The sequence below is a fragment of the Berghia stephanieae genome, chromosome 2 (genome assembly GCF_034508935.2).
Source record: "Berghia stephanieae isolate SIO BIC M18660-M18661 chromosome 2, UCSD_Bste_1.3, whole genome shotgun sequence".
Lineage (NCBI taxonomy): Eukaryota > Metazoa > Mollusca > Gastropoda > Nudibranchia > Aeolidiidae > Berghia > Berghia stephanieae.
The window spans coordinates 9,752,733-9,777,732 of record NC_088361.1 but is presented as its reverse complement, the minus strand read 5'-3'; the positions used below and the strand labels follow the sequence as shown (position 1 = coordinate 9,777,732).

At 35.5% G+C, this 25,000-nt stretch overlaps 3 protein-coding genes across 6 annotated transcripts in view; 1 reads left to right on the top strand and 2 right to left on the bottom strand.

Moving 5' to 3' along the window:
• The window catches only part of LOC144964282 (asparagine synthetase [glutamine-hydrolyzing]-like), a 33,158-nt gene extending 25,410 nt beyond the window's left edge, over positions 1-7,748 (top strand). For all 3 annotated transcript variants that reach the window (XM_078898369.1, XM_078898367.1, XM_078898368.1), the window contains exons 8-12: positions 551-677; positions 2,997-3,204; positions 4,496-4,603; positions 6,281-6,410; positions 7,266-7,748. In XM_078898369.1, the coding sequence (XP_078754495.1) occupies positions 551-677; positions 2,997-3,204; positions 4,496-4,603; positions 6,281-6,410; positions 7,266-7,463 (771 nt within the window). In that variant the 3' untranslated portion in view covers positions 7,464-7,748. The remainder of the gene's footprint in view (positions 1-550; positions 678-2,996; positions 3,205-4,495; positions 4,604-6,280; positions 6,411-7,265) is intronic.
• Positions 7,749-9,386: 1,638 nt separating this feature from the next.
• Positions 9,387-20,422, bottom strand: LOC144964281 (GTP-binding protein 10-like). The gene is made up of 9 exons (XM_078898366.1): positions 20,172-20,422; positions 17,760-17,962; positions 17,118-17,206; positions 16,750-16,894; positions 15,958-16,031; positions 15,694-15,746; positions 14,874-15,059; positions 14,444-14,567; positions 9,387-12,283 (listed from the first exon to the last, which is right to left on the bottom strand). The coding sequence occupies exons 1-9, from the start codon at positions 20,298-20,300 to the stop codon at positions 12,042-12,044; spliced, it is 1,245 nt and encodes a 414-aa protein (XP_078754492.1). The 5' UTR covers positions 20,301-20,422; the 3' UTR covers positions 9,387-12,041.
• Positions 20,423-24,414: 3,992 nt separating this feature from the next.
• Positions 24,415-25,000, bottom strand: part of LOC144964279 (uncharacterized) — a 5,726-nt gene continuing 5,140 nt past the window's right edge. For both annotated transcript variants that reach the window (XM_078898363.1, XM_078898364.1), the window contains exon 3: positions 24,415-25,000. This exon is cut by the window's right edge and continues 1,151 nt beyond it. In XM_078898363.1, the coding sequence (XP_078754489.1) occupies positions 24,463-25,000 (538 nt within the window). In that variant the 3' untranslated portion in view covers positions 24,415-24,462.

Here is a 25,000-nt window from a genome sequence, read left to right as displayed (position 1 = left end):
CGTCTTTATCTTACACCGGTGCCTGATCCTTAAATTTCTTAATGTGATTGACATTTTCACAAAAAGGGCAGTTTGATGAAGTATCGGACCTCCGACAATGTAACTTTGAGGTCGTTCTGTCGTGTCTCGATCTAACCGAGTTGCAGATGGACCATTGTTTTGTTGTTAGTGAAAAAAACAGCTTATATATATAATCTTTTATTTATTTATTTATTTTTTTTGGTGCGGCTATGCGGTTTTTTTGTGGTATGACACTCGCCTTCGGATCGGATTGTCCTAGATTCGAGTCCTGCTTTGAGCGGCGCATAGTTGAGTCTTTGGAAAAAGCTCTTTACTTTCATTCTCCCAACGTACTCAGGTGTAAAATGAGAACCTATCTTTTAACAACTTTGTCTCTGTCCGAAATGTTTTTTGTAATATCACCAAACAGGCGCCATGTCTCGTCCTACATTCTAAGTGTTGCTTTTGTAAAGCGCTCTGAGCATGTTAAGTAGATATTGCGCTATATATAAGCTCAATTTTTAAAAAAATTACGTTCTTATATTTTCAGGTAGCCGACTATCTTAACACAGAGCATCACGAAATCTTGATGACACCAGAAGAAGGTTTAGAGGCGATTCCTGACGTCATTTACTTTCTTGAAAGTTACGACACTATTACTGTCAGGAGCACAGTGTGTGAGCCAATTCTCTATACAGCCATCGAATAATATACTCTTGGCGCTTTTTAAAAACAGAGATGAAGTGTATGTAATAGCCCTAAGAACAAGATATGAAGTGAATAGAAAAGTGCCAGAAGACAATAGAGAATAAAAATTTTTCGCGGCGGTGGTGGGGTTTGAACCTGCGACCTTATTGGTACGACAACTCCGCCTGGCAGGTGAGAGCGTGGCTCTACCGTGTGAGCTATCCACGAACACAAAAATATTCGTTTCAAACTCAAAGTCATTACTAGATCCCTCTCTCACCCACTTCTTGAGACCGCCGATTCGTTCGTACACCACCATCGCGAATAATTTTGACCAGCAGTTAAGCCTAATAGCCAATATTCTCAACACAAACATATAACATAGAAACGATTGAGACATTGAGTATGCTCCGGTGTATGGGGTGAATTTTTAATTCAGAAAAGTGAGTGGAGCAGGCACTTATGTTGGTAACAACAAGATATGAAGTGAATAGAAAAGTGCCAGAAGACAATAGAGAATAAAAATTTTTCGCGGCGGTGGTGGGGTTTGAACCTGCGACCTTATTGGTACGACAACTCCGCCTGGCAGGTGAGAGCGTGGCTCTACCGTGTGAGCTATCCACGAACACAAAAATATTCGTTTCAAACTCAAAGTCATTACTAGATCCCTCTCTCACCCACTTCTTGAGACCGCCGATTCGTTCGTACACCACCATCGCGAATAATTTTGACCAGCAGTTAAGCCTAATAGCCAATATTCTCAACACAAACATATAACATAGAAACGATTGAGACATTGAGTATGCTCCGGTGTATGGGGTGAATTTTTAATTCAGAAAAGTGAGTGGAGCAGGCACTTATGTTGGTAACAACAAGATATGAAGTGAATAGAAAAGTGCCAGAAGACAATAGAGAATAAAAATTTTTCGCGGCGGTGGTGGGGTTTGAACCTGCGACCTTATTGGTACGACAACTCCGCCTGGCAGGTGAGAGCGTGGCTCTACCGTGTGAGCTATCCACGAACACAAAAATATTCGTTTCAAACTCAAAGTCATTACTAGATCCCTCTCTCACCCACTTCTTGAGACCGCCGATTCGTTCGTACACCACCATCGCGAATAATTTTGACCAGCAGTTAAGCCTAATAGCCAATATTCTCAACACAAACATATAACATAGAAACGATTGAGACATTGAGTATGCTCCGGTGTATGGGGTGAATTTTTAATGTAATAGCCCTATTACGATGCATCGATACCCCCCCCCCCCCCCCAATGATTACTGACGGATATTGTGTTTTTAAAAATCCGCGGATCCGCGGATCAGGCGCTTCCTGGTATATTATTGTTGTTTTGATGTTTGTATTGAAAAGGCGCCTAGAGCTGTTTGTATATGAACTAGGCCCGGCATAAATGATGGTGATGATGATGACGACGATGATGATGATGATGATCATGATGATGATGATGATCATGATTATTATTATTATTATTATTATTATTATTATTATTATTATTATTATTATTATTATTATTATTATTATTATTATTATTATTATTATTATTATTATTATTATTATTATCATTATTATTATTATTAATATTATTTATTATTATTATTATTATTATTATTATTATTATTATTATTATTATTATTATTATCATCATCATCATCATCATCATAATCATCATCATCATCATTATTATTAAGGTATAGTAATAATAAGGTTTTTGGGAAAGACTGATAAACGTCATGGTACAAGACCGAAGTGCTAGAGCTCAGCCGGTCGCTGGTTCGGACAAGTAAGTACCGTAAGTAGCATGTGAATTACTTCGTTCCCAACATACAGAGATCGACGAAAAAACGACGTGGAAGAAAACCAAGATCTGTCCTCTTCGTTTTCTTCCACGTCGTTCGTCAGTCGCTGTAGGTTGGGAACGGAATCGTTAACGTACTAGTAAAAAACGTTAGCTTTTATATAGAGCATTAATATCCACTAAACGTGCTCAAAGCACTTTACAAGGGGTCCCTGACCAACAGCAACACGTAACATGTAGACATGATGACTGTTAGGCAATATTGCATTTTTTTTTACCGACAGATAAAACACTGTTCACGGCCGGGTACTCATTTTGCACCTGGGTACGTTGAGACATGAATAAAAAGCCTTTTCCATGGACTCAACTATGCGCCGAGCGAAGCTCGAACCCAGGACCTTCCGATCCGAAAGCGAGTGTCATACCAATAGACAACATAGTCGCACAGTAAATAGGTAAAGACTAACGAAAAATTGTTTTTCATACTTCCAGGCATGTACCTGCTAAGTAAGTACATCAAAAAGAACACAGACACCACCGTCATCCTTTCAGGGGAGGGTTCCGATGAGCTGGCACAAGGCTACATCTATTTCCACAAGGCACCAAGCCCAGGAGATGCTGACAAAGAGTCCAGGCGTCTCCTCGACGACCTTCACCTCTTCGATGTCCTCCGTGGAGATCGGGCCACGGCCGCCTGGGGGTAACACAGACTCATGAAATTTTAAAAATCAGTTTTTTAAAGTTTTTTTTAGAGGGGTTAAAAAAAAAACAAAAACAAAAAAGGTGAACATTTTTATAGATAATATGCGCTTGGCTCAGAAACAAATTGCCACCCGAAAGTATATCGGCCCAACACACAAATCTATGTGTAACCATGAACTTTTATAGTCTGGTTAATAGAGTTTAGTGAGAATAACTCATAAACGCGGATGGCAAAAAGCAATAACAAAGAGCCGAGTGACGTCAAATTCATACTATCTATAGAGATCCCTAGCCAACTGCGACACTTAACATGATGCACGTGAGGCGATGTTGTATTTTTGCGTACAGAGACAGCGATGTTAACGACATTTTATACCTTTTCCATCTGACTATGATGGGAGAATTTGGGTAAAGAAGGTTTTTCTTTTTCTCAAGGAATCAACTATGGGCTGCTCACAGATACATACACAAAACCCTGGACCTTCCTTTCCCGAGGCGAGTGTTTAACAACAAGACCATGGCATATGCAGTATTTTAGCCTCACAAGAGAACCCGCCATAAATAAGTTTATAAGAACAAGTTGCCCGTAGAGGGTTGATGAAAAATACTCCTAAGCCCTAAATATCTACTCAGGCGTCAAACTTTTCCTTTCAACAAGTTTTCTTGAATAAGAAACGCATAATATTCAGTTCTGCAGTTCGAGTCAAAAGTTCTGTTTTGCGAATTTCTCGCAGTACTGAGCATATATGTGGTGTCTTTCTTTCATACTGCCATTTTCATTCGTTATCATATTTATTTCAAGCCTTTAAAATGCTTTTTAGGACATTCATTTTTTTTAAAAAAATGATTCCACCTAATACAGATAACATTATTTTAAGAAAGTAGAGCCTGTATCATCTTCAGTTATAGAATGAGGATGTAGATTCTAGGTAAAATGGTTAACAACTTTCTTTACATGTGAAAACGCTTTGTAATTAATTGTCGAAACAAAATGATGATGCCACTTTATTTTATAACTTATCAACACACGTGCACTCAAACATTCAGCAATACAAAAAAACAAAAAAACAAAAAACAAAACAAAACAAAAAAAAACATGGCAGGCTATAATGGTCCTTCTCATCCGTCCAAAATAGTTAATATCTTGGTCTAATTTTTTTTCTTCTGTTTTTGATAAATATACGTGGCATTTTAGATAGAATATTTAAATTGATTCATGATGTTTGATACGAACTGGATCCTTTTTTTAAAAAGCAGATTCTATTCTAAAACATTTCCTGGATCACCAGATTGGAGATTCGTCAACCATTTCTGGATCACCAATTTACAAGCTACTACTTGTCTCTGGATCCTAAAATCAGACAACCTAAGGACGGTATCGAAAAATATTTGTTGAGGTACCTAACTGTTTATCTTATTCGTATTCCTCCTCTACCACCACCATTACCTCCCCCTCCTCCTTCTTCATCATCACCCTCTTCTTCTTCCTATCCTCCTCCTGATACGCAAGAAGGTCAACGACAGTGGTCATTGACCTGATCTTTAACAGCAATAGCACACTTTAGCCCTGTATTGTGTCCTTGAAAAAAAGCACTTCAACAAGCTTACTTCACTTGAATCAAATTACCCTGTATTGCGTACTTGAAAAAAAGCACTTCAACAAGCTTACTTCACTAGAATCAGATTACTAGACTAGCAGTAACTGGCGTTGTTAGATTTATCGTTGAGAATTCGAATAACAACAATCGCACGGCTGGTTATTCGTGATAAATGAAATATAGATATACAGTGGAACCTCAGTATAACAGTGATGGTGGCAACAGCCTAAAATCCCTGTTATAACCGAGTCCTGTTATAGCCGAATTTCAAAGGAAACAACCCAAATGGCGTAAATCACTATTTTTTATTTACTCTCTCTCTCTCTCTCACTCACACACACACACACACGCGCACACACAATCACACTCACTCTTGCGTGCGCGGGCACTTTCAAGCTGACCGTTGTGTGTGTCTGTGTGTTTTGTACTACACGCTGTCTGCCTGTAGCAAGGCCCGTGCTACACTGACAATGATGTACAATAGTAGTATAATAGTAAGTAGCCTATACACACAAACACGTAGAATCTTCACTAGCTCTCCGTTGCCTTTGGCTGTAGGCCTACCTGAGCGTAATGTGGACTAATGCACTGTATTTGGAGATACTGTAGTATTAACTCATTCAATCCTAGAGAATGTTGCTACTTTTCAAAATTGGAAAAATGTATAAAAATGAACATGTACATAGATGAATTCATTCAACTACAATTAACATGTACACATTAAGAACATTAGCTCCTATAATTTGTCTCAGAAATATGAAATAAATAGGCATGGGGTAAAAGTAACCCCGGGTATACTCTCGGATATAGTCGGTGTTAGGGTTGAATGAGTTAAGTGGGTTTTGGCGCCCTTGTTATAACCAGTGAGGCCCTTAACAAGACCTGCTCTAGCCTGTAATTTTTTACTAAAAGCAACGCGGGAGAACAAAATGGGATAAACCCCACCCTCTTGTTAAAACCGGCCCTAGTTATATCCGGACCTTTTAAACATCAATGTTCCACTGTTGTTCAGTGGCCTACTGGTTGAATTATTTTTTAAAAGTTTTTTAAGTGCACGGAGCATGATAAAAGCTGAAAAAAGGCGCATTATAAGCACGCACATTTAATTTTCAATCCATTTAAAGAAAAACAAATTGTGAGATAATTTTCCATTTCCAGGCATTGACGTCTATCTAATGGTTAAGTAAAATGATAACATCTCCTCATTATCTTCACAAAATTACAACAATATTGCCCAAGTCGACATGCACATATTTGCATGTCTGAGATCCGGAGGCAATTATGAGCTTGTTATAACATTGTTGTAATGGAGGATATTTTGCATTGGATTGAGAGTATTTCCATTACAACAATGAGACCACCACAATTAGGGGTTATCAGAACTGCAAATAAGTTCATATCAGCTTAAGTAAAACTACTAAGACAAACAAATGACATTAATATTTATTAGGTACTAACAACAAATCTCTCCTGCAGGTCAAGTTTTGACGAGTCCAAACTACTGCCTCACGAAATCCTTTGGAGACCCAAAGAAGGATTCAGCGACGGCGTATCGCATGTAAAGAGGTCTTGGTTCGAAATCCTAACGGAACATTGCTCTAAACTTGTGAGTATTAATATGGCCTACCTCACCCTATTCTTATATATTTGGCAAATTGGATTTTTAGTCACACTAAGGCTCCGAAACCACTGGACAATCGTCACCAAATTTTGCACGGTGTTTACAATTGACATGAAGATGGTTTGCGTGTTTTATGAGATTGATTAGATAGACATCGTGATGTCTTTATCGAAAAATAAAATTTATCTCGTCAAATTCCATCGAAAACAGACGCCATCAATTTTAGCACGTGGGTCGTGTGTCACCCTTCCGGTTAACGAGCGTGACAATGAGGTGGGAGTACTTGCACGGAGTTGAAACCAAGTAGTGGTTCCATTATTTTGAATATAATCATTAACAAAAATACAATTATATAAACCATTTTCCATTCTTAACGTTGGGAAAGGATTCTATGACAAGTGAACGAAATATATTTGATATTAAATGCAGAAAATATATTCTGTGCCCAAATAAATAGTTCCGTGGAGTCGAAAAATGGATGACAATAGAAATTGAGTTCAAATTTTACTCAAAATGTGAATCATAAAATACTATAATAATAATAATAATAATAATAATAATAATAATAATAATAATATTAATAATAATAATAAAAATAATAATAATAATAATAATATTCTTATATTAATAATTATAATATATTATTATTATCATCGTTATTGTTATTATATTATTATCTATCTAATCACCTATATATATATATATATATATATATATATATATATATATATATATATATATATATATATATATATGTCTGTATTTACATATCTCTTCAATCATCTAGCTGCCTGTCGTCATCACATCACGACATAAATATTTTACCACCCTTGTCAACAGATAACCGAAGAGAAGTTAAAAAAGGCCAAATCTTTGTACCCCCACAACACACCCAAAACAGCAGAGGCCATGTACTACCGTGAACTCTTTGAGAAGCACTACCCCAATAGGGGCCAGTGGGTGCCTTACTTCTGGAGGCTGAAATGGTGCACGTCTGAGGATCCTTCTTCAAGGACACTCGAGCACTATAAACAATAAATCCTTCCAAGAGAGAATCGAAGCAGAAACACTTAATGGAGCGGGCTCTTTACTCACATTCTCTCACCGTACTCAGGTGTAAAATGAGTACCTGGCCGTTAACAGCGTTGTCTCTGTCCCAAAAATTTGTAATATCGCCTGACAGGCGTCATGTCTCGTCCTACATGTTATGTGTTGCTGTTGGCCAGGGACCCCTTGTAAAGCGCTTTGACCACGTTTAGTGGATATTGCGCTATATAAAAGCTCAATTTATTTATTTTTTAAAATTAAATCAATATGTCCATATTAATTGGGTTCCTGTGTTTTTGTCTACAAAAGTGTATGCGAGAGAGAGAGAGAGAGAGAGAGAGAGAGAGAGAGAGAGAGAGAGAGAGAGAGAGAGAGAGAGAGAGAGTGAGAGAGAGAGAGAGAAGAAGAAGAAGAAGAAGAAGAAGAAGAAGAAGAAGAAGAAGAAGAAGAAGAAGAAGAAGAAGAAGAAGAAGAAGAAGAAGAAGAAGCAAGAGATTCCAAAGGAATTTACTTGCTCCGTACATGGACAAAATTCCCCACTAATTCACTAACAATTACATTAAGATAAAGAACAGAAAATTTGGGACCAAAAGAGTGTTGATTTTTAGCAGAAGTTAACTTTTAAGAGTTTTGACCTCTTATGGATATCCAGTGTATTCTAATGTTCAAATTGTCCAAGACATAGATGCCCTGTCCTCCGTCATTTTTCTCCTAACCATTCTAAATAGTATGTATCTGAATATGAATGTAGTTTGAAGTCGACTCAATTCTGAGTATTTGTATTCGAGGGCGGTGAGAATTGTTGAAGGTGGCAGCCATTTGTGACCCTTCGCCTCAAAACGGTATTAAGTCGGGTTGGTTAAGGTGTTAAAAATTGAATTTATAGCCAGAAATATCAGACTTGTGTTGAGTTTGTATGTTTTATTGAGGAGAATGGATATCATAGTTTAGGGTGCGAATGCCAACAATTTATATTTTTGACCATTTAAGCATTAAATTTGGCTTTTAAGCATATGGCGCGTTCCGACATAATACCGTTTTGAGACGATGAGTCACATTTTTGGTGTTTAGGCTGAAGTGTATTGTGATAATCTTGGCCCGAAGGTCTCTAAATCTGTTGTGTTCACACATGATTCCGGAAGAGCATTCTGGTCTTTGATAGTGCAGGGTGCAAATGCATACTTGAAAAATGTTTCGAGTTTGCAGATTGGTGTTTTTGTGTTTTTGAGTGGGTTTTTCTTTGAATGCGTGAATTTCGTTGTATGTCTAGTTGTTCTGGTGACGTGGCCATCATTTTGTTTGTAATTTTGAACATGAGAATAAGTCGTTGTTCTTTCCATCTGTTTTGTAAAGGTGCACTCTCAGCGTCAGCTTTTAGTAGTGTGGGCTTTGCATTTCACTGACAACAAAACTTTACTCAAATTAGCAAGTTGGAGTTTATTATCTACTGGACAGCTCAATGTCCCTATTTTATGCACTTGTTAATCTTGTCTCTTCCTTTGAGTAATATGAGGAGGAAATGAAAAGTCTGTACCACACTGAAAGCTAACTTTTTTTTTACCAGGAGTTGAACGGGGGGAGAGGGGGGGGGGCGAGAACGCAAGAAGAAGAAGAAGAAGAAGAAGAAGAAGAAGAAGAAGAAGAAGAAGAAGAAGAAGAAGAAGATGAGGAAGAAGACGAATAATAATAATAATAATAATAATAATAATAATAATAATAATAATAATAATAATAATAATAATAATAATAATAATAATAATAATAATAATAATAAGAAGAAGAAGAAGAAGAAGAAGAAGAAGAAGAAGTTTCTGTGGCTATAAACTGAAAATAGCAATTGCTTGTCTTCCTTGGGATAGTACCTCACTATAACTTTCCACTACATTTATAGGAAGAAATTATAAACTCTTAGAATGCAATTTTTCATATTTAATCCAATATAAATAATCGTACAGAGCACAAATATACACCAGTAAACCAAATGGGACCATTTTATATTATAAGATTCTATTCAAACTAACAGTCTTGAAATATCCGTCACTGCCTATATTTCAGAACTCAATAACACCTGAGTCGAGTAGAATAATGTGTGTGTAAAAAAAAAAAATCCTATCAAAGGACAAATTGCAACAGGCAGAGGTTGGTGATCATTTATGCAGCTATGTGGTCTTATGGTATGACACTCGATTTCGAATCAGAAGGTCCTGGTTTCGAGCCTCACTCAGCGCCTTGGAAAAGGCTCTTTACTCACATTATCTCATTGTCCTCAGGTGCAAAATGAGTACCTGGACGTTAACAGCGTTGTATCTGTCCGAAAAAAAAAATATAATATCGCCTCACAGGTGTCATGTCTTGTCCTAAATGTTAAATGTTGTTGTTGGACAGGGACCCCTTGTAAAGCGATTTGAGCACGTTTAGTGGATAGTGTGCTATATAAAAGCTCAATTTAGTCATCTGTAAGACACTGTGTTCAACATTGCACGACTTTGATAGACAAGCTACAGTAATGCTGAACCAATGACATCCACCTCATCACTACAAGAGACATTAAAGGAAGATTCAGAGACGATGGAATTTTGGAATACACCGGCACCCCAACTCGTTTAATTAAGAGGCCTCAATAATACTCCCAAAACTAAGTTATTTTGAGACACCATGGCAAAAATCATTTTATCATCAGTTTCTCAAGGCTGAATTATAAATAAAATTCCCTTTATTCATCCCATAGGGGAAATTTCTCTCTCGGGTCTATTTCAAGGGAAAACTGGAATAATCCAGACATCAGCTGCAGTGCAATGCCGCAAATGGAGCTAGGGCGAGGCGACTTGCTCAAGGCCAGACAGCGCAGCAGAGGGTGACCTCACTATAACTTTCCACTACATTTATAGGAAGAAATTATAAACTCTTAGAATGCAATTTTTCATATTTAATCCAATATAAATAATGGTACAGAGCACAAATATACACCAGTAAACCAAATGGAACCATTTTATATAATATCTTTAAACTAACACTTGAAATATCTGTCACTGCCTATATCCGAGTATTCAACGACACCTGAGTCGAGTGGAATAATGTGTCCAAAAAACCCCCAAAAAACCTATTAAAGGACAAAGTGCAACAGGCAGAGTGTTGTGATCACTTAGTCATCTGTCAGGTCACCATGTCCAACATTGCACAACTTTGATGTAAGACAAGCTACAGTAATGCTGAACCACTGACATCCACCTCATCACTACAAGAGACATTAAAGGAAGATTCAGAGACAATGGAATTTTGGAATACAGCACCGACACTCCCAACTCGCTTATTTAAGAGGCCACAAAAATACTCCCAACACTAAGTTATTTTGAGGCACTACGGAAAAAATAATTTTATCCTCAGTTTCTCTGGGCTGAAATAATAAATAAAATTCCCTTTATATATCCCATAGGGGAAATTTGTCGATAAGGTCTATTCCAAGGGAAGACTGGAATAACCCAGGCATCAGCCACAGTGCAGTTCTGCAAATTGAGCTAGGGCGAGGTGACTTGCTTAAGGTCACACAGCGCAGCGGAGGGTGATCAAACTTGGTACCTTTCAGGTACAAAGCAAAGACCATACCACTGAGCCATACTGCATTATAGTAATTATAGCATTTTAAGGTGTCAAAAATGACTGGACGAAGTAAAAACTTTGTCTACATTTTTTGTATATTCTTTGAGAAACCATATGTCCTATTCCATTATTGGCCAGACCGTCATTTTTTCCATTACTTTTTTTTTCACTCAACCAAGAGATAACTTGGGACCATTTTTGTGGCAAATTTTACTAAAACAACCTTTTGAAACAGCCTCAAAAAGGAAACTCGTATTCTATGTCTGTAACTACCATTTTCTCTATTTCCAATTTTCCCTCCCTAATCTATTCCATTGGGGTGAAGTGGCCGAGTGGTTAAGGTATTGCATGTGATCTGGAAGGGCCTGGCTTCAGGCACTTTCATTTTTTTCCTTGGGCAAGATTATTAACCCCGAATATGCTCACTTTGGACACATGGGTGATTCCTGTTGACATCAGACATCCTGTTTGGTAGATTATCTATATTCCTTCACGGAATGCCTAGGCGACGAGATCTTATGGTGCCTTTGCAAAAGGGCATAATTTTTTATTTTTAAAAAATCTGTTCCATTCCTTTAATCTCATAATTATCACGTAAAAATTGGATAAAGCGCAACGAATAAATGTCTACATCTTTGACCAAATCTGAAAGAGTCATCCCTTTACATGCCTCTGTTTTGCTTTGTTTTCAAGGGTTATACAAGGCTTGTGAATCCGGGTGCAGTCGAGATTGTTTTCTGACCCCCTTATCCACCCAGAAGTGATTGGGTAGCTGGCTCTGTTAGATCTGGTGGAAAATATTTTGCATTAGACCAGTGCCCTAGCCAAAGCATAGCAAGCAATTGCTATTGCCAGTTTCATGCCTTAAAAACCGAGGTTAACTCCAGTTTTATGGGCTGACGGCACAGAAGGACTACTTTTTTAAAAATTACTTTACATCATTCAAAGTCAACTGAACTTAAGCTTCAACTTTCAAACCAGTTTACTTTTAACATGTTCGCTGTTGATAAACATCCAATCATCTTTGTTATCTGTGCTATCTGTGTGCTCAGATAATTCTAATCTCTTTTTCTCTGCATTTACATCCATGACTTCACGAATTCCGTTTTTTACAGACAAAATGTTTCTCTTCTTTTTGGCAGACATTGTGAATATTTTTTCAAAGTGAATGACAGATGTGGGATGAAAATCAGGAGTCACTTGATCCAAAGAATCTAAAAATAAAATAAAATTGCAAAGAATAAAATATGAAAAACAATCTATATAAATTAAAATGCATGCAGAGAATTGTAAAATTGTTACCTATGCATCCCAATATATAGACCTGTAAATGAGCTCTATAAAAATTGACTGAAACTCTTCGACAAACTGAAGATTCAATTATTTTTTTTAAAAATTAGGGCATCATTGGAGAGGAGAGTGATAAATACAATACATTAAAATAGTGGGTGTTATTTCTTACTGGAAGTATGACTGCCATAATTTGATGTAGAAGGAATGCTAAATAAGCATGTCATTCATATAGGTAAAGATGACTTCATCAAAATCATATTCCTGCCTCTGGAATTTTTTTGACATAGTCAGAAAAATAATCACCATTATCATCTTTAACTTCTAGCCATGACCTATTGAATTTATTCCTCACATCTTTATCGATGCTCGACAAGTCTGAATTGTGATCCACGAACAGCTAAGCCATTGTGAGAACATTAGAATAATGTAGCAATGAGCAAACTTGATTTTCAATCAGTAAATGACCGAAAAAAAAAAAATTAAATAAATATGACTTCTGGCCAATACACTGAATTATTAAGTAGAAGTGAATTATCAAGAAGATAACCTCGGCAGGCGTAGCGGAAAAATTCAAAGAATCGAAATGAAGGTAAATCGCCACAAAACAGCAAGCTCACATGGGCTTGAGCAAAACAATGGCAGAAAACGTCCTGATTTGCACGGGAATTAATTAGGCTACTTACCATTGTTCCTTATAATCAGGTACTCAATCAGTGAAGAAACGGTCAACCAGTTGGTTTACAACGTGAGGCAATCGAAATGTGCTTGTAGCAATCTATCCTAACTTTCGATTTGAAGGTGTCTACATAACATTCGCAATTTACTTTATCATAGTTTTGAGACTCGCCAGGTAAATGTGGTCAATTTTGGCTTAGATGAAACAGTGAAATTTATCGCTCGGTGGCTCAGTTAAAATTGGCTACAGTTGGGATCACGACGGGTTTGGAAAGTGAAAAAATAACTTAACGAAGGATGTGTGAAAATACCCAGGGATGTGTTCAGACACGCCTTTTATAAAAAGCGTCGCTTAGTCTTGGCAATATATACATCGTTAATATAAACGGTCCCCATGCGCTATGCGTAGCGCTGTGGAACACTCCTAATTACTTTACGGTCATTCGACTACGATTTGTGAATTCTTTCTTTTTTTATTTATTTCTTTCTTTCTTTCCTTTTTTTAAATATTGGAATTTGACAAATTGACTGATTTCAGTTAATTGACTGAGAATTTACAAGTCTAAATATAAAAAGAAGAAAAAAGAAAATACTAGAACATTAATATAGCATAATATATATATATATATATATATATATATATATATATATATATATATATATATATATATATATATATATATATATATATATATATATACGCAATGTGCTCAAAGCCCTTTGCCAACAGCAAACTTAATTTAACATGAATTTTAAATAAATTGCAAAATAGAAAAATAAATAAAAAATTAAACTAAAAGTCCCAAAACATTAACTGCTCGCATTCCTTTCCCATATCCTGTCGACTATCATAGTATCCAGGACAACTACCTACTCCTCGGCTTGTGTCAATTTTAACACTTGGCGCCAGCGTGTCTAGACTGACATCATAAAACTGTGAGTGTCTACTGAATTCATACAATTAAACACAGGTGTCAAATATTGTCATAAGATATGATGGTGTTGATTCTTTTCACCCGAAGTGTTCCCCCTTCATGAAATGTTAAAACAATCTTGGAGAGTGAATTTTTTTTGGTTTTAAACTTAGAGAAACTTTAATTTCCTCTTCCTGATCTTTCTGATTTTAAAGTCAGTCATCTAAACTTAGTTCATTCCGACACATATATATTACTTGCTCAAACTAAAACAATAATTATCATATTATTAACATTTTATTGACTTATAATTGTTGTTTTTTTAATCACCAAAAAAAATGTGTTATGCACCAACCCCCCCCCCCCCCCTTCCCCCCCCCCCCCTAAAAAAAACAACAAAAAAAAACAAAAAAAAAACCCCCAAAAAACCAAAAAAAAAACAAACAAACAAACAAACAAAACAAACAAAAAGTAAAAATAAATAAATCCTACCAGGCAAATTCTTAACAAGGTCCATTAATTTGTTGACTTTCGTCTCACTGGGGTCTGTGTCTATTTTGTTAAGTGCCAACATTGCAGGTTTGTCTAATATGCCATGGCCATATTCCTCTAGTTCCTGAGAAAATATAATAATAATAATAATAATAATAATAATAATAATAATAATAATAATAATAATAATAATAATAATAATAATAAAACAATAAAAGTATTAATAATAATCATGATAATAATAACAACAACAAAGAAAATAAAAATAATAATAGTAATAATAATAATAATAATAATAATAATAATAATAATAATAATAATAATAATAATAATAATAATAATAATAATAATAATAATAATAATATTAATAATGCTAATAAATAATAATAATATTTTAGATTTTAGAATATTTTCGTTGACATTTACATACTTTAATGAGGAGAAGAAGAGTCTCAAACGCTGATCTTTGCGGGTATTTCTCCGACAACTGAAAAGGGTTAATATCCAAGATAAACAGCAGGGTTTTAGTTCTCTCAGCGTGTCGAAGGAACTTTATTCCCATTCCAAAATTTTGATGGGCTCCCTCTATCAAGCCTGGAAGATCAGCAACTGAAATCTAAACAAAGAGAGGTTTATTCCACATCACTCCAATTCACACAGTAGATAATGTCACAGCCACACAAAAAAAAAAACCCTATTTAAAGAAAATAATAATTTAAAAAATAATAAGTTGAGATATTAATTCAGTTGTCTAAGTTATTATATTTATTAAAAGAAAAATTCTTTTCTTTTATACAAATACACTCGAGTACAGTTTACTCGAACACACAGTGACCCCAAACTCACTTGAATGCCCCAAACTTTCTCACTTAATATTCATTGAAATTGGTTTCCTCAAACTTTTTAGCATGTTCCAAAGAGACTTCAACGAAACCTTGCTTGAGTGTAAGTGTAAGGTTGATATAATACAAAAACCAACAAGTTGCAAGAAAATGCCTTCAACTGCCTATAGCGCATAGCAGAAAAAAATAAACAAGGAATAAGCAAAAAGTGAAAGTTGCAGGTTATAGTATTAAAGATAAAATATGCAAAAACTAAACAATTTGAGCCTACTCACTTTTCATGAAAAGAAACATAAATGCAAAGGTCTATGAATAACGTCATAATATGGATGCTCCCCAAATTTCTGGGCATTTTGTTTCGTCCCTTGAAAGCTTAATTTACATATGTCAAAGTATGCTTCAACTTACTTTCCTGCCATCATCAAAGACCATCATTCCAATTTGGGGTGCTATAGTTGTAACTGTGGGCAGATTAATTAAATAAATAAATAAATTAGTATATAAATATATAAATAACTAAGTATATAAATGAAAAAAATAAGAAATGAACAAATAAATGTTTAAAAATCAATAAATGAATGGACACACAAATAAATAAGTAAATAAATAAAACAATAAACAAATAAATGAATAAATAAACTATTATCAAATCTCCAAATAGTAAATACTTACATGGGAATTCACTTATCTTTGGCTTCGCCTTTGAGATGGTGTTAAGGAAGGTTGATTTGCCAGCATTTGGAAATCTGTGGAGACCAATAAAATACATCTAATAAAAACAAAATACTATTAAATAGCACAGCATCATTCCTATTTTACTTCTACCAGTTTGAATCAGACAAGTGTTTCTAGTAGTAAGCAAATGTCCTTTGAATCATGGCTGCAGCTCATTACTTGAAATAACAACACCAAACACAGATTCAGTCACATGACATATATCTTTAAACCGGAAAAACTTAACTTATAAAACTTGAATTAAAATAAATTCTTTCAAAGAGTTGAGTGAATTTTGTTTCTTCAACTTCAAAACCATACAATCCCTAATTTTGATAATTTATACCATTCTGATATAATACCAGATGGACATGGTGGTAACATTAGTAATAAAAACAAAATTTAAAAAAAAAGTTTTTCTATAGCTCAATATCCACTAAATATGCTCAAAGTGCTTTACATGTGGCATAAGACATGACACCTGATAGGTGATATTACATTTTTTTCTCCAGACAGAGACAATGCTGTTAACGGCCAGACACTCATTTTACACCTGGATATGGTAGAAGAATGTGAGTAAAGAGCCTTTTCCAAGGACTCAACTATACTATTGCAAACCCAGGACCCTCCGATCCAAAGGTGAGTGTCATACATGAGTCATCCAGAATGTCTCTACAAAAGTGTCAGATCGCTGTGGAATGATAAAAAATGAAATGATCTTTATATATATAAAGCTATCCTCTCACATACCCAACTAGCCCGACATCAGCAATCAACTTTAATTCCAGATTTATGATATTTTCTTGACCTTTCAACCCCAAAAATTTTGTATTGTGGTTTCCTCCTGGGCCTCCCTCTGACACAGTGCAGCTCTCGCCCTGCTCATTCAAGTCCACTGCAGAAGTATGTAATATGACAATGAAGTGTTAAAATTAATAGGAAAAAAGGGGACCTAAATATATGTTGTTGCTATTGTTGTTGTTGATGATGATGATAATGATGATGATTAAAGTGATAGTGATGATAATGATGCTTATGATCATAGTGGACAGATAGTTTTCTTTTACAATTCCTTTTACTTTAATCGTTAAAATCAATGTGACTGCTTCCATTACAACCTTTGGTTCCATCTGCTTTGTGGACTGTGATTCCTCTTGGTACTCGAATCTCAAGATCTTTACCGCTCTCGCCCAAAACATGAAATCTTCTGCATATGAAATATTAAAAATAAAAGCAAATATAATATTACTAAAAGCTCAAAAATCAAACAAGTCATAAATATTATCATATTAAATAGAAACTTGATGAAGTATAATAATTAAAAAAAATTAAATTAAGTACTTAAACCATCACCACTATGGTAACTATGATAACTAGAATAATGATGTCAACAGCCACTGTGAGAAGAAGGAGAAGGAAAAGAAGAAGAAGAAGAAGAAGAAGAAGAAGAAGAAGAAGAAGAAGAAGAAGAAGAAGAAGAAGAAGAAGAAGAAGAAGAAGAAGAAGAAGAAGAAGAAGAAGAAGAACAACAACAACAACAACAACAACAACAATAATAACAGCATCTAAGTCAAGAATGAGGACAAGAGACTCAAGATAAGAAAGGATCATTATAATTTAATCCTTATCATTATTTCTCATCCTCACAATCTTTCGTTTTTTGTTTTTTTTTTTAATTTGCAGAAAAGATTGTATTACCAAAATACTTCTTTTCATATAAAATAGAAAAATCAAAATGTTGCAACCATAACTTGACTTACGTGCTGTTTTCACCAGTTCCAGCTTTGCAGAATTGTCGAGGATAATTTACCAGTACACTCTTCAATGTCTTGACCTTCTTGTCTGCTCTGACAATCACCTTACCACCATCCCCACCAAAACCACCATACTTGGGAAGGCCTTGTCCTCCTGCCCCTCCAACAGCTTTAAGCTGAACGAAGTCAACAAACTCTGGGGTTGCCTTCTGTATGGTGTGAAAACGTATGATACCAAATACATTGTTTAAATATAGGAGCAAACTAGATGTCTGTGCATTAATAAATAATTTTTTTTTTAAAGAAAAGAAATGTGTTGAAGGAAACAGCATTCTTGTGACTTAATAGGAGACAGAAGGTAAGAAAGCATTCCTTGATCAGAGGTGGGAGGAAATTGGGTCTTTCGAACACCCATAATAAAATGCACTGGGACCAAATTGAAAACCAATAATCTATGCAATGTTCTTCATTTTCCATTTGTAATTCTTTCCAAAAGCATTGTTAATTGAATTATACTTTTTGTTGTATGACAAGATCAAATGGGGTTTACACATCGTTCATCCAATTAAGCCAATTGAACAGTGGAAACCACAGTAGAATCATATTTTTGTATTTGTAATCTTCTTTCGTAACTTTGGCAGCAACTACAGAGATCCAGTGTGATATCAACTGGACATACATAGTTGTAAACACCTTCAACAAAACAGTGTAACATCAATTGTTCACACAAAACATTGAGTCACCCATACCCTTTTAGTTGAGGTCGGTGTCAGACCAGATGAGGAAAACACTTTAATGCAAGCTCTTACATGGATTAATGCATCGTCCCACCGCTTTTGAAAGTAACTGTTTATGTATGAAACTATTTTACACCTCGGGAGACAAAAGATGACACAGGCCACGAAATAATTCAACCGAAGCACACATATTGAGTGTACCATTAGTTGTGGCTGTCTCAGTGTAATGACATCTTTCAATTAGGTGTTCAGTAACTTTGTTAATATATTTCAAAGCTGGAAATTGAAAAAGCTTGCTATAAAATATTCAAAATGAATGTCAAGCTCAGGCAAATTTGTCCTGATAAGCTGGGGTTTCTCGATTTGTTCCCCATTTCAAGGTCCCACTGTATTTACATTTATTTCTGCAATATTATTTCAGAACCGTAATTTTGCAAACCAAAAAATGCAATTCTGTAACTGTAATACTTGTGCTATAAAACAAAAATTCCTCGCCAAAAAGACTACAAATGAAAATATCACTGACATCTCAAATTTACGGAAAATGAGATTTAAATCAATTATAACCAGTAAGCTCAATATCATCTCACCATGATCCGCACAGAGTGAAAATGTTTGACTTTACTGAAACATTGAAAAACTGTTGAAACTATCACCAGAAAACTTTCTACTGATTATTTGAGGTGTATAAAAGTTTTATATTTCTAACCTGTGATGGTATATGTGCTCAAATCAGGTCCTGAATTGTACTTAATGTAATTCCTTTACGTACCGTAAGAGTAATATTGCCCATTGTCAATAGTTTGTTTCAACTCGCACGAACAATGGCTTTAGGTCTAAATCTGATTTATTTCATACAAAAATTATTCCACTATAACCACTTGATGACTTTTCCAAAAAGTGGTAAATTCAGTAACATTTACTTTGTTGAGGTCGTATTTAACGTAATAATGATGCTAGGAGTCTGCTTTTTAAAATTTTGGATTGAACCAACGAACAGAGCATTCAACAAAGCTCTTTACTTTAATGGTCATGTAAACAAACGCGTTATCTCAATTTAACAAAGCCATGGTTTTAGCCCCTATGCCACAAACTATAACCAGCCTGAGCCTGTGACAGATTTAAATTCAGCCAGACTGCTTAAAGGAAAGCTCAACAGCAGTCCTGCCTAATGCACAAACAAGCTAGAGGTCGGATGATTTTGTATTCTATTAGGGTTAGTTATAAGTTTAGTAAAGGTGCTAGGGTGATTGTTTTTTCTATTAGGGTTAGTTAAAGGTCCTAGGTTTTATTTTTTCCTAGGGTTAGTTGAGTTGTTTCCCTTAGCATGAGGAGCTTTTGGAAGACGAAAGGTCTCCCGCAAACAATACGAGCTACTTGCATTAGTGCCACCATAGCCTTTCTCAAAGGAGGAAAGGGGGTGAAAAAGCTGATGTGCCTTTCTGCTCTCAAAGGGAGGCCTTCCGAAAACTCCTATATCCCCAGTATTCTTTGTTTTTTTTTTTTATAATGTTCTAGATAGTAGGGGGGAGACTTAAAAAAAAAAGAAGTTTCCCCCTCCCAAACCCCAGAACATTATAAAAAACAAAGAATACTGGGGATGTAGGAGCATTCGGAAGGCCTCCCGTTCTCAAAACATATTCTTATTTCAAAATCTAAAATTATCATTTAATTACATCACCTTGGATTTCGAAGCCTTTTTTGCCGTCGTTGGGTTGGTTGAAGTTGTGCACGGGCGAGTAAACTGATAGAAAAAGAAGTTCAGTCGACTAAAATTTGTCAACGTTCCAAATCTAGTCTTCAAATTCATAACGAATAATCTTGTGGCCAAACCATAAACGTGTTCTTGATTAAAACTTCATACTAAGGCCCTTATCCTTAGTTAACTGGAATCCGTTCTCAGAACTTATCGGAAATCGAAAGTAAAAGTACGGCCAAAGGGAAGGACAACTCTCGTACATGCTCGTACAATTTATTCAGTCGTACGACATAAAATTTCCATTTTTACCAAATTATAATTGGGTGGCATCTGCTTCTGTAATATTCAAGTGCTAACGTTGTGATTTATACATTTGAAACGACGTGCAGTTATTTGCAGGTCTGATAACCCAATTTACTATGGGCTCCTTGTTATAAATCGAAATCTCAAAAAAAGAAAGAAAAAAAAAAAAAAAAAAGACGCAAAATACTGTTAAAGTTAAACTAGGCATATAGCTATAATAATTATATAATTGCCTTCGGATGTCAAACCTATATATTATATCTTCTTCTTCTCGTATGTCTTTATATCTGGAGTCCCGTTTTGAAGATGAAGGTACCTTCTCGTCTTTTTGAGTTCTTCTAGTGGGTCGAAAAGTTGTTTTTTTTTTTAATGTAGAGAAGTTGCAGAAGGCCAAATCTCTTCTCTATGGTGCATTTTCAAATTTTCTGCATCGCGGCAGTTTATACCTATGTAATAGAGTCAGACAACCGGGTAGTTGATGCCGGCGACAGGGACGGCTGGTAATAATGGGCAGGGTGGGCAAATACCAGCCTGTTTTTTCAAGTTATAAGCTGTATTACCAGGTCCGAAATAATCTAATTTAAATTAGTTAATTTTAAAAGTTAGTACTTAAACTTGATACTTCGTACTGAAATCAATTTGTATGTATTTTTGATAGATTGCGAATCACCATGCACCCCGTAATGCATAAACTAGGATACGCTCCTGTTCTTTTTTATCACCCCCCCCCCCCCCCCCCTTTCCCAACCACTCCACTCCGCCCACATCTCGTCATCTCATCGTCACGTCGCCTGACGCTGAACTCCGAGTTTGCTGTCTGGCCTCTCTAGTTCTAGGTCGGGCTAATTCAAATGAGCCCACCTTATAAACCAGTGAGCACTAAATAGAGATTTTGGCAAATGAACTTTTTCTTATTTATTGCCTTACTTGTGCTGGTACCATTGATGTAATGACATTGGGAAGGTTCCAGTATTGAATTAAATTTATCAATTTACTAATATTTAGTATTAACTTGTGTTGTTTTAATGATATTATATATATTATAATATATTATATTTGTTTATCCATTTAAATTATTTCTTTTTTTTTTCTCGTTTTCTTTAGTGTCAATTTCTTCATTCGTGTCTGCCATAGCAAACTAGAGAGAAAGAGCGTTGGTCTGTGCTTTTAATTAGGTCTATTGTGAATTGTGTCCTGTCCTGAGGAGGAACAGGATTACTTGTTTCAGCGGCGTGGCGTATTGACGGCATATGGTGGTGCCATGATTAGAAAAAAAAAATCTAATACAGTGAACACGGTTAAGAGGAGAGAGCACGACATATTAAAAACTTTCTTTTATGGAAGGGTGGGGGAGGGTCGATGGTTTCTACGAGTGGACAAAACTTACAAAAACAAATAATTCATGAAAACAACAAGCCACAACACTGAGATACAAGTCCCGTATGAAAAGGTCTTTGTAATTATTCTTTGTCCACCATTTAAAGGATTGGATTTGGTAGAAAATGCAATCAATATGTTATAAATGTAAATCAAAAGAGAAAAAAAAAAAAAACTATGATAGAAATTACTTCCTTTTAGTACTTGTAAAAAAATCTGCACTGCGATGTTTCATCTCTGCAAATCTTTTTATAATGTGTTTATTGAAATCTGGAATGGCATCTATTTCAGCTTTGTGAATTGACAGAATCATTAATGAATTTAACCGCTCCTGTTTCATTGAATTTCGCAACAAAAAAATTCATCTTTTAAGGGTGCTAAAACAACGTTCAGGAGGTTAAGAAATACGATGGAAGTGGTTAAGGTCACTATAGCCTATAGATGTCCATGATTTGTCAGTGTTTGTTGTATCTGTAAAAAGTAGACAATAAAAACAAAAGACTAAACTAACTGTGAGCCATTCATGCCTGTCATACCATGTCACTGAAAAAGAGCGTTTTCGAGATTTACACACCTGTGTTAATTCAAAATCAGTTGGTTGGTGAGGAACTATGTCTTTTTATTTCTAATTTGTCATCTAGTGTCAATCTCCCAAACGGTCGGTGAAGTAAAGAGTCAACTTGATTCATTGCAATTCATTGTTTAACAAAACAAAACTTCAAAGTATATCTCAAATAATGGAAATCAGTGGAATACGATTAATGATTGCACAAATAAAAGGTAGATTCAGATCTTAAAGCATCACAAAGAAAAAATCACTCCACTTAAGTACTTAAAAATCTAAAAACCCACCAAAAGTGTAACTGTTGACAGTCTTCGGTTTCTTTCTCTGACTGACACAAATACACACGCACAAACACACACACACACACACACACAAATAAACACTCATACACACGTAACCACCAACTCGGCACTACAAGCAAGAAAAATGTTGGTAAATTCGTCCACAATGCTTCGTTGCAAAGAATACTTTATTCAATAATCGTGAAAAAGAGGTGGGGGGTTTGATATGTCATATTTTAAAGTTTTATGATGTTTTTCTTTGCTGCTTACAAATAAACTTGACAATGATCAGTGTTTTTGACAGTTAATGTAATATTTTGGATGGTGGCCGAAGTTACCCTACATTGGCAATTGCCTAAAATAAACGTTTTTGAACTTTGAACCTAATTTGGCGCATCCCTCCAGTCCAACGGTGGAGCTCTCAGATCCTGGCACAAGTCGAGGGGTTTTCCGCTATTTGAAGATAGTATAATTAGACCCAGTTTCTCGCTCAATCAGCTGTCGCGATACTAATGGATATAGCATTAATTGGAGCTCGGATTGCTTTGCACCACGGTGTTTGATTGAGTCACTACTTCGCGGGTGATGTCACCAACACACGAGTCGGCGCAGTGCGTGACTCGGAATCTTGAATAGAGTGGAGACTAAAAAGGCAGTATGTTGTTGGCGAGTTGGCAAAAGACAGTGGAGTTAAAATCTCTGTTTTATTTTTAATTAAATTATGCTGTTAATGATTTTTTAAAAGATTGGTGCGGTGCCTGGCACCATTCGATCCAATGGCCCCACGCCACTGACTGTATATATATATATATATATATATATATATATATATATATATATATATATATATATATACGTATATATATACACACACACACACACATATATTATATATATTCAAAGCATGATAATAAATCAGACAGCGCTGATGACTAGCCATCCTTGTTGTAATGGATCCAATATCAAAGAAAGTGGAATAAGGGCGCGAAACCGATACAAGCCATTTGGTCCAGACAAAGGAGTGGCATGAAAGGCAGTGAATATGTATTGTGTAACAGTAAAATCAGTAAAGATTTAGCAGTAGAGAAAGGCAATGGATGGTTGTGTCCAAGTCGCTCTTGACTGGGTGCAACGGCCTGTAGTTGAGACCTTGGCCCAAATCAATAATTTGTGGTTTTATTTGAGGAGTAAACTACTACATGCAATAACTCACTTTATTTAGTCTCATCTACACCATGCAAGCTGGACTGTTTATAGTTTATGGCAATTAATTCAGCATCATTGAATCATTGCCAATATTTAAAAGGACCCTCCTTTCACTCCCACCCCTCCCCCCTCCCAAAAAAGACAGAAAAAACGTTTTGCATTATTCTGCAACTACAATCCAAAGATAGAAATACAGAGGAAGATTATGTCCAGCCTTATCTTCAACTAAATTATAAACACACACATATACACATGTGCGCGCGACAAACAAAAGAAAGAAAAATGAACAATAAAACAAAATTTTAAAAAAGTACCAAAAAAAAAAAAAAAAAAAAAAACAACAAAAAAAAATCTCCCAAAAAAAAAAAACCAAAAACAAAAAATAAATATATAAAAGAATTTTAAAAAAAGGAAGACAAAAATTTTTAAAAAGAAAAGAAAAAATCAGATAAAGCCTAAACTTTCCGAGTCAATCCACGAAGTCTTCTCAATATGTAGTGTAGGTACACATTTTTATTAAACAATCGTAATTTGTTCCCTTCTAACTGCCAACAACATTGTTTTCATTATCATTGGAATTGGCGACTGCCTGTGGTACAGAAATGGAATTCTCTGGCCATCCCTCAGCTATGATGATTGTATTATTGTCGGCTTGAATTATCATAGGTGCAGGTGCATCTCCTTGGCCACTGAAAATCTGCCCTGAATCAATAACTTGAATCATTTGCCCATCCATTGTTTTGAGAGTCTGTCCAAATCTAACCTTCGTTTCCCCAGTCATACTACTACTGCTACCAATGCCACTAACATTACTTTCAGGTTCTTGCATTTTCTTTGGCCTTCCTCTTCGTAAAAGGGTCCCGTTTTCATGAGACCGAAGATGCCTTCCTAGATGACCTTTATTGCTAAATGAAACTTTGCATATAGAACAAGAATATGGCTTTTCCCCGCTGTGCATTCTGGCATGGTCTTTCACTTGATACCGCATTGCAAATTCTTTTCCACATACATCACATTTATATGGTTTTACACCAGTGTGTAGAAGTTTATGTTTTGTCAACGCTGCTTCCGTCATATAA

Bases quoted from the DNA above. Each gene is read 5' to 3' on its own strand.
- LOC144964281 (XM_078898366.1), bottom strand. From the start codon at position 20,300: ATGAATTTGAAGACTAGATTTGGAACGTTGACAAATTTTAGTCGACTG. The intron at 17,207-17,759 runs GTAAGTCAAGTT...TTTCATATGCAG, and splicing joins GGAACTGGTGAAAACAGCAC to AAGATTTCATGTTTTGGGCG. The intron at 12,284-14,443 runs GTAGGATTTATT...TTTTATTTTTAG, and splicing joins CCTTGTTAAGAATTTGCCTG to ATTCTTTGGATCAAGTGACT.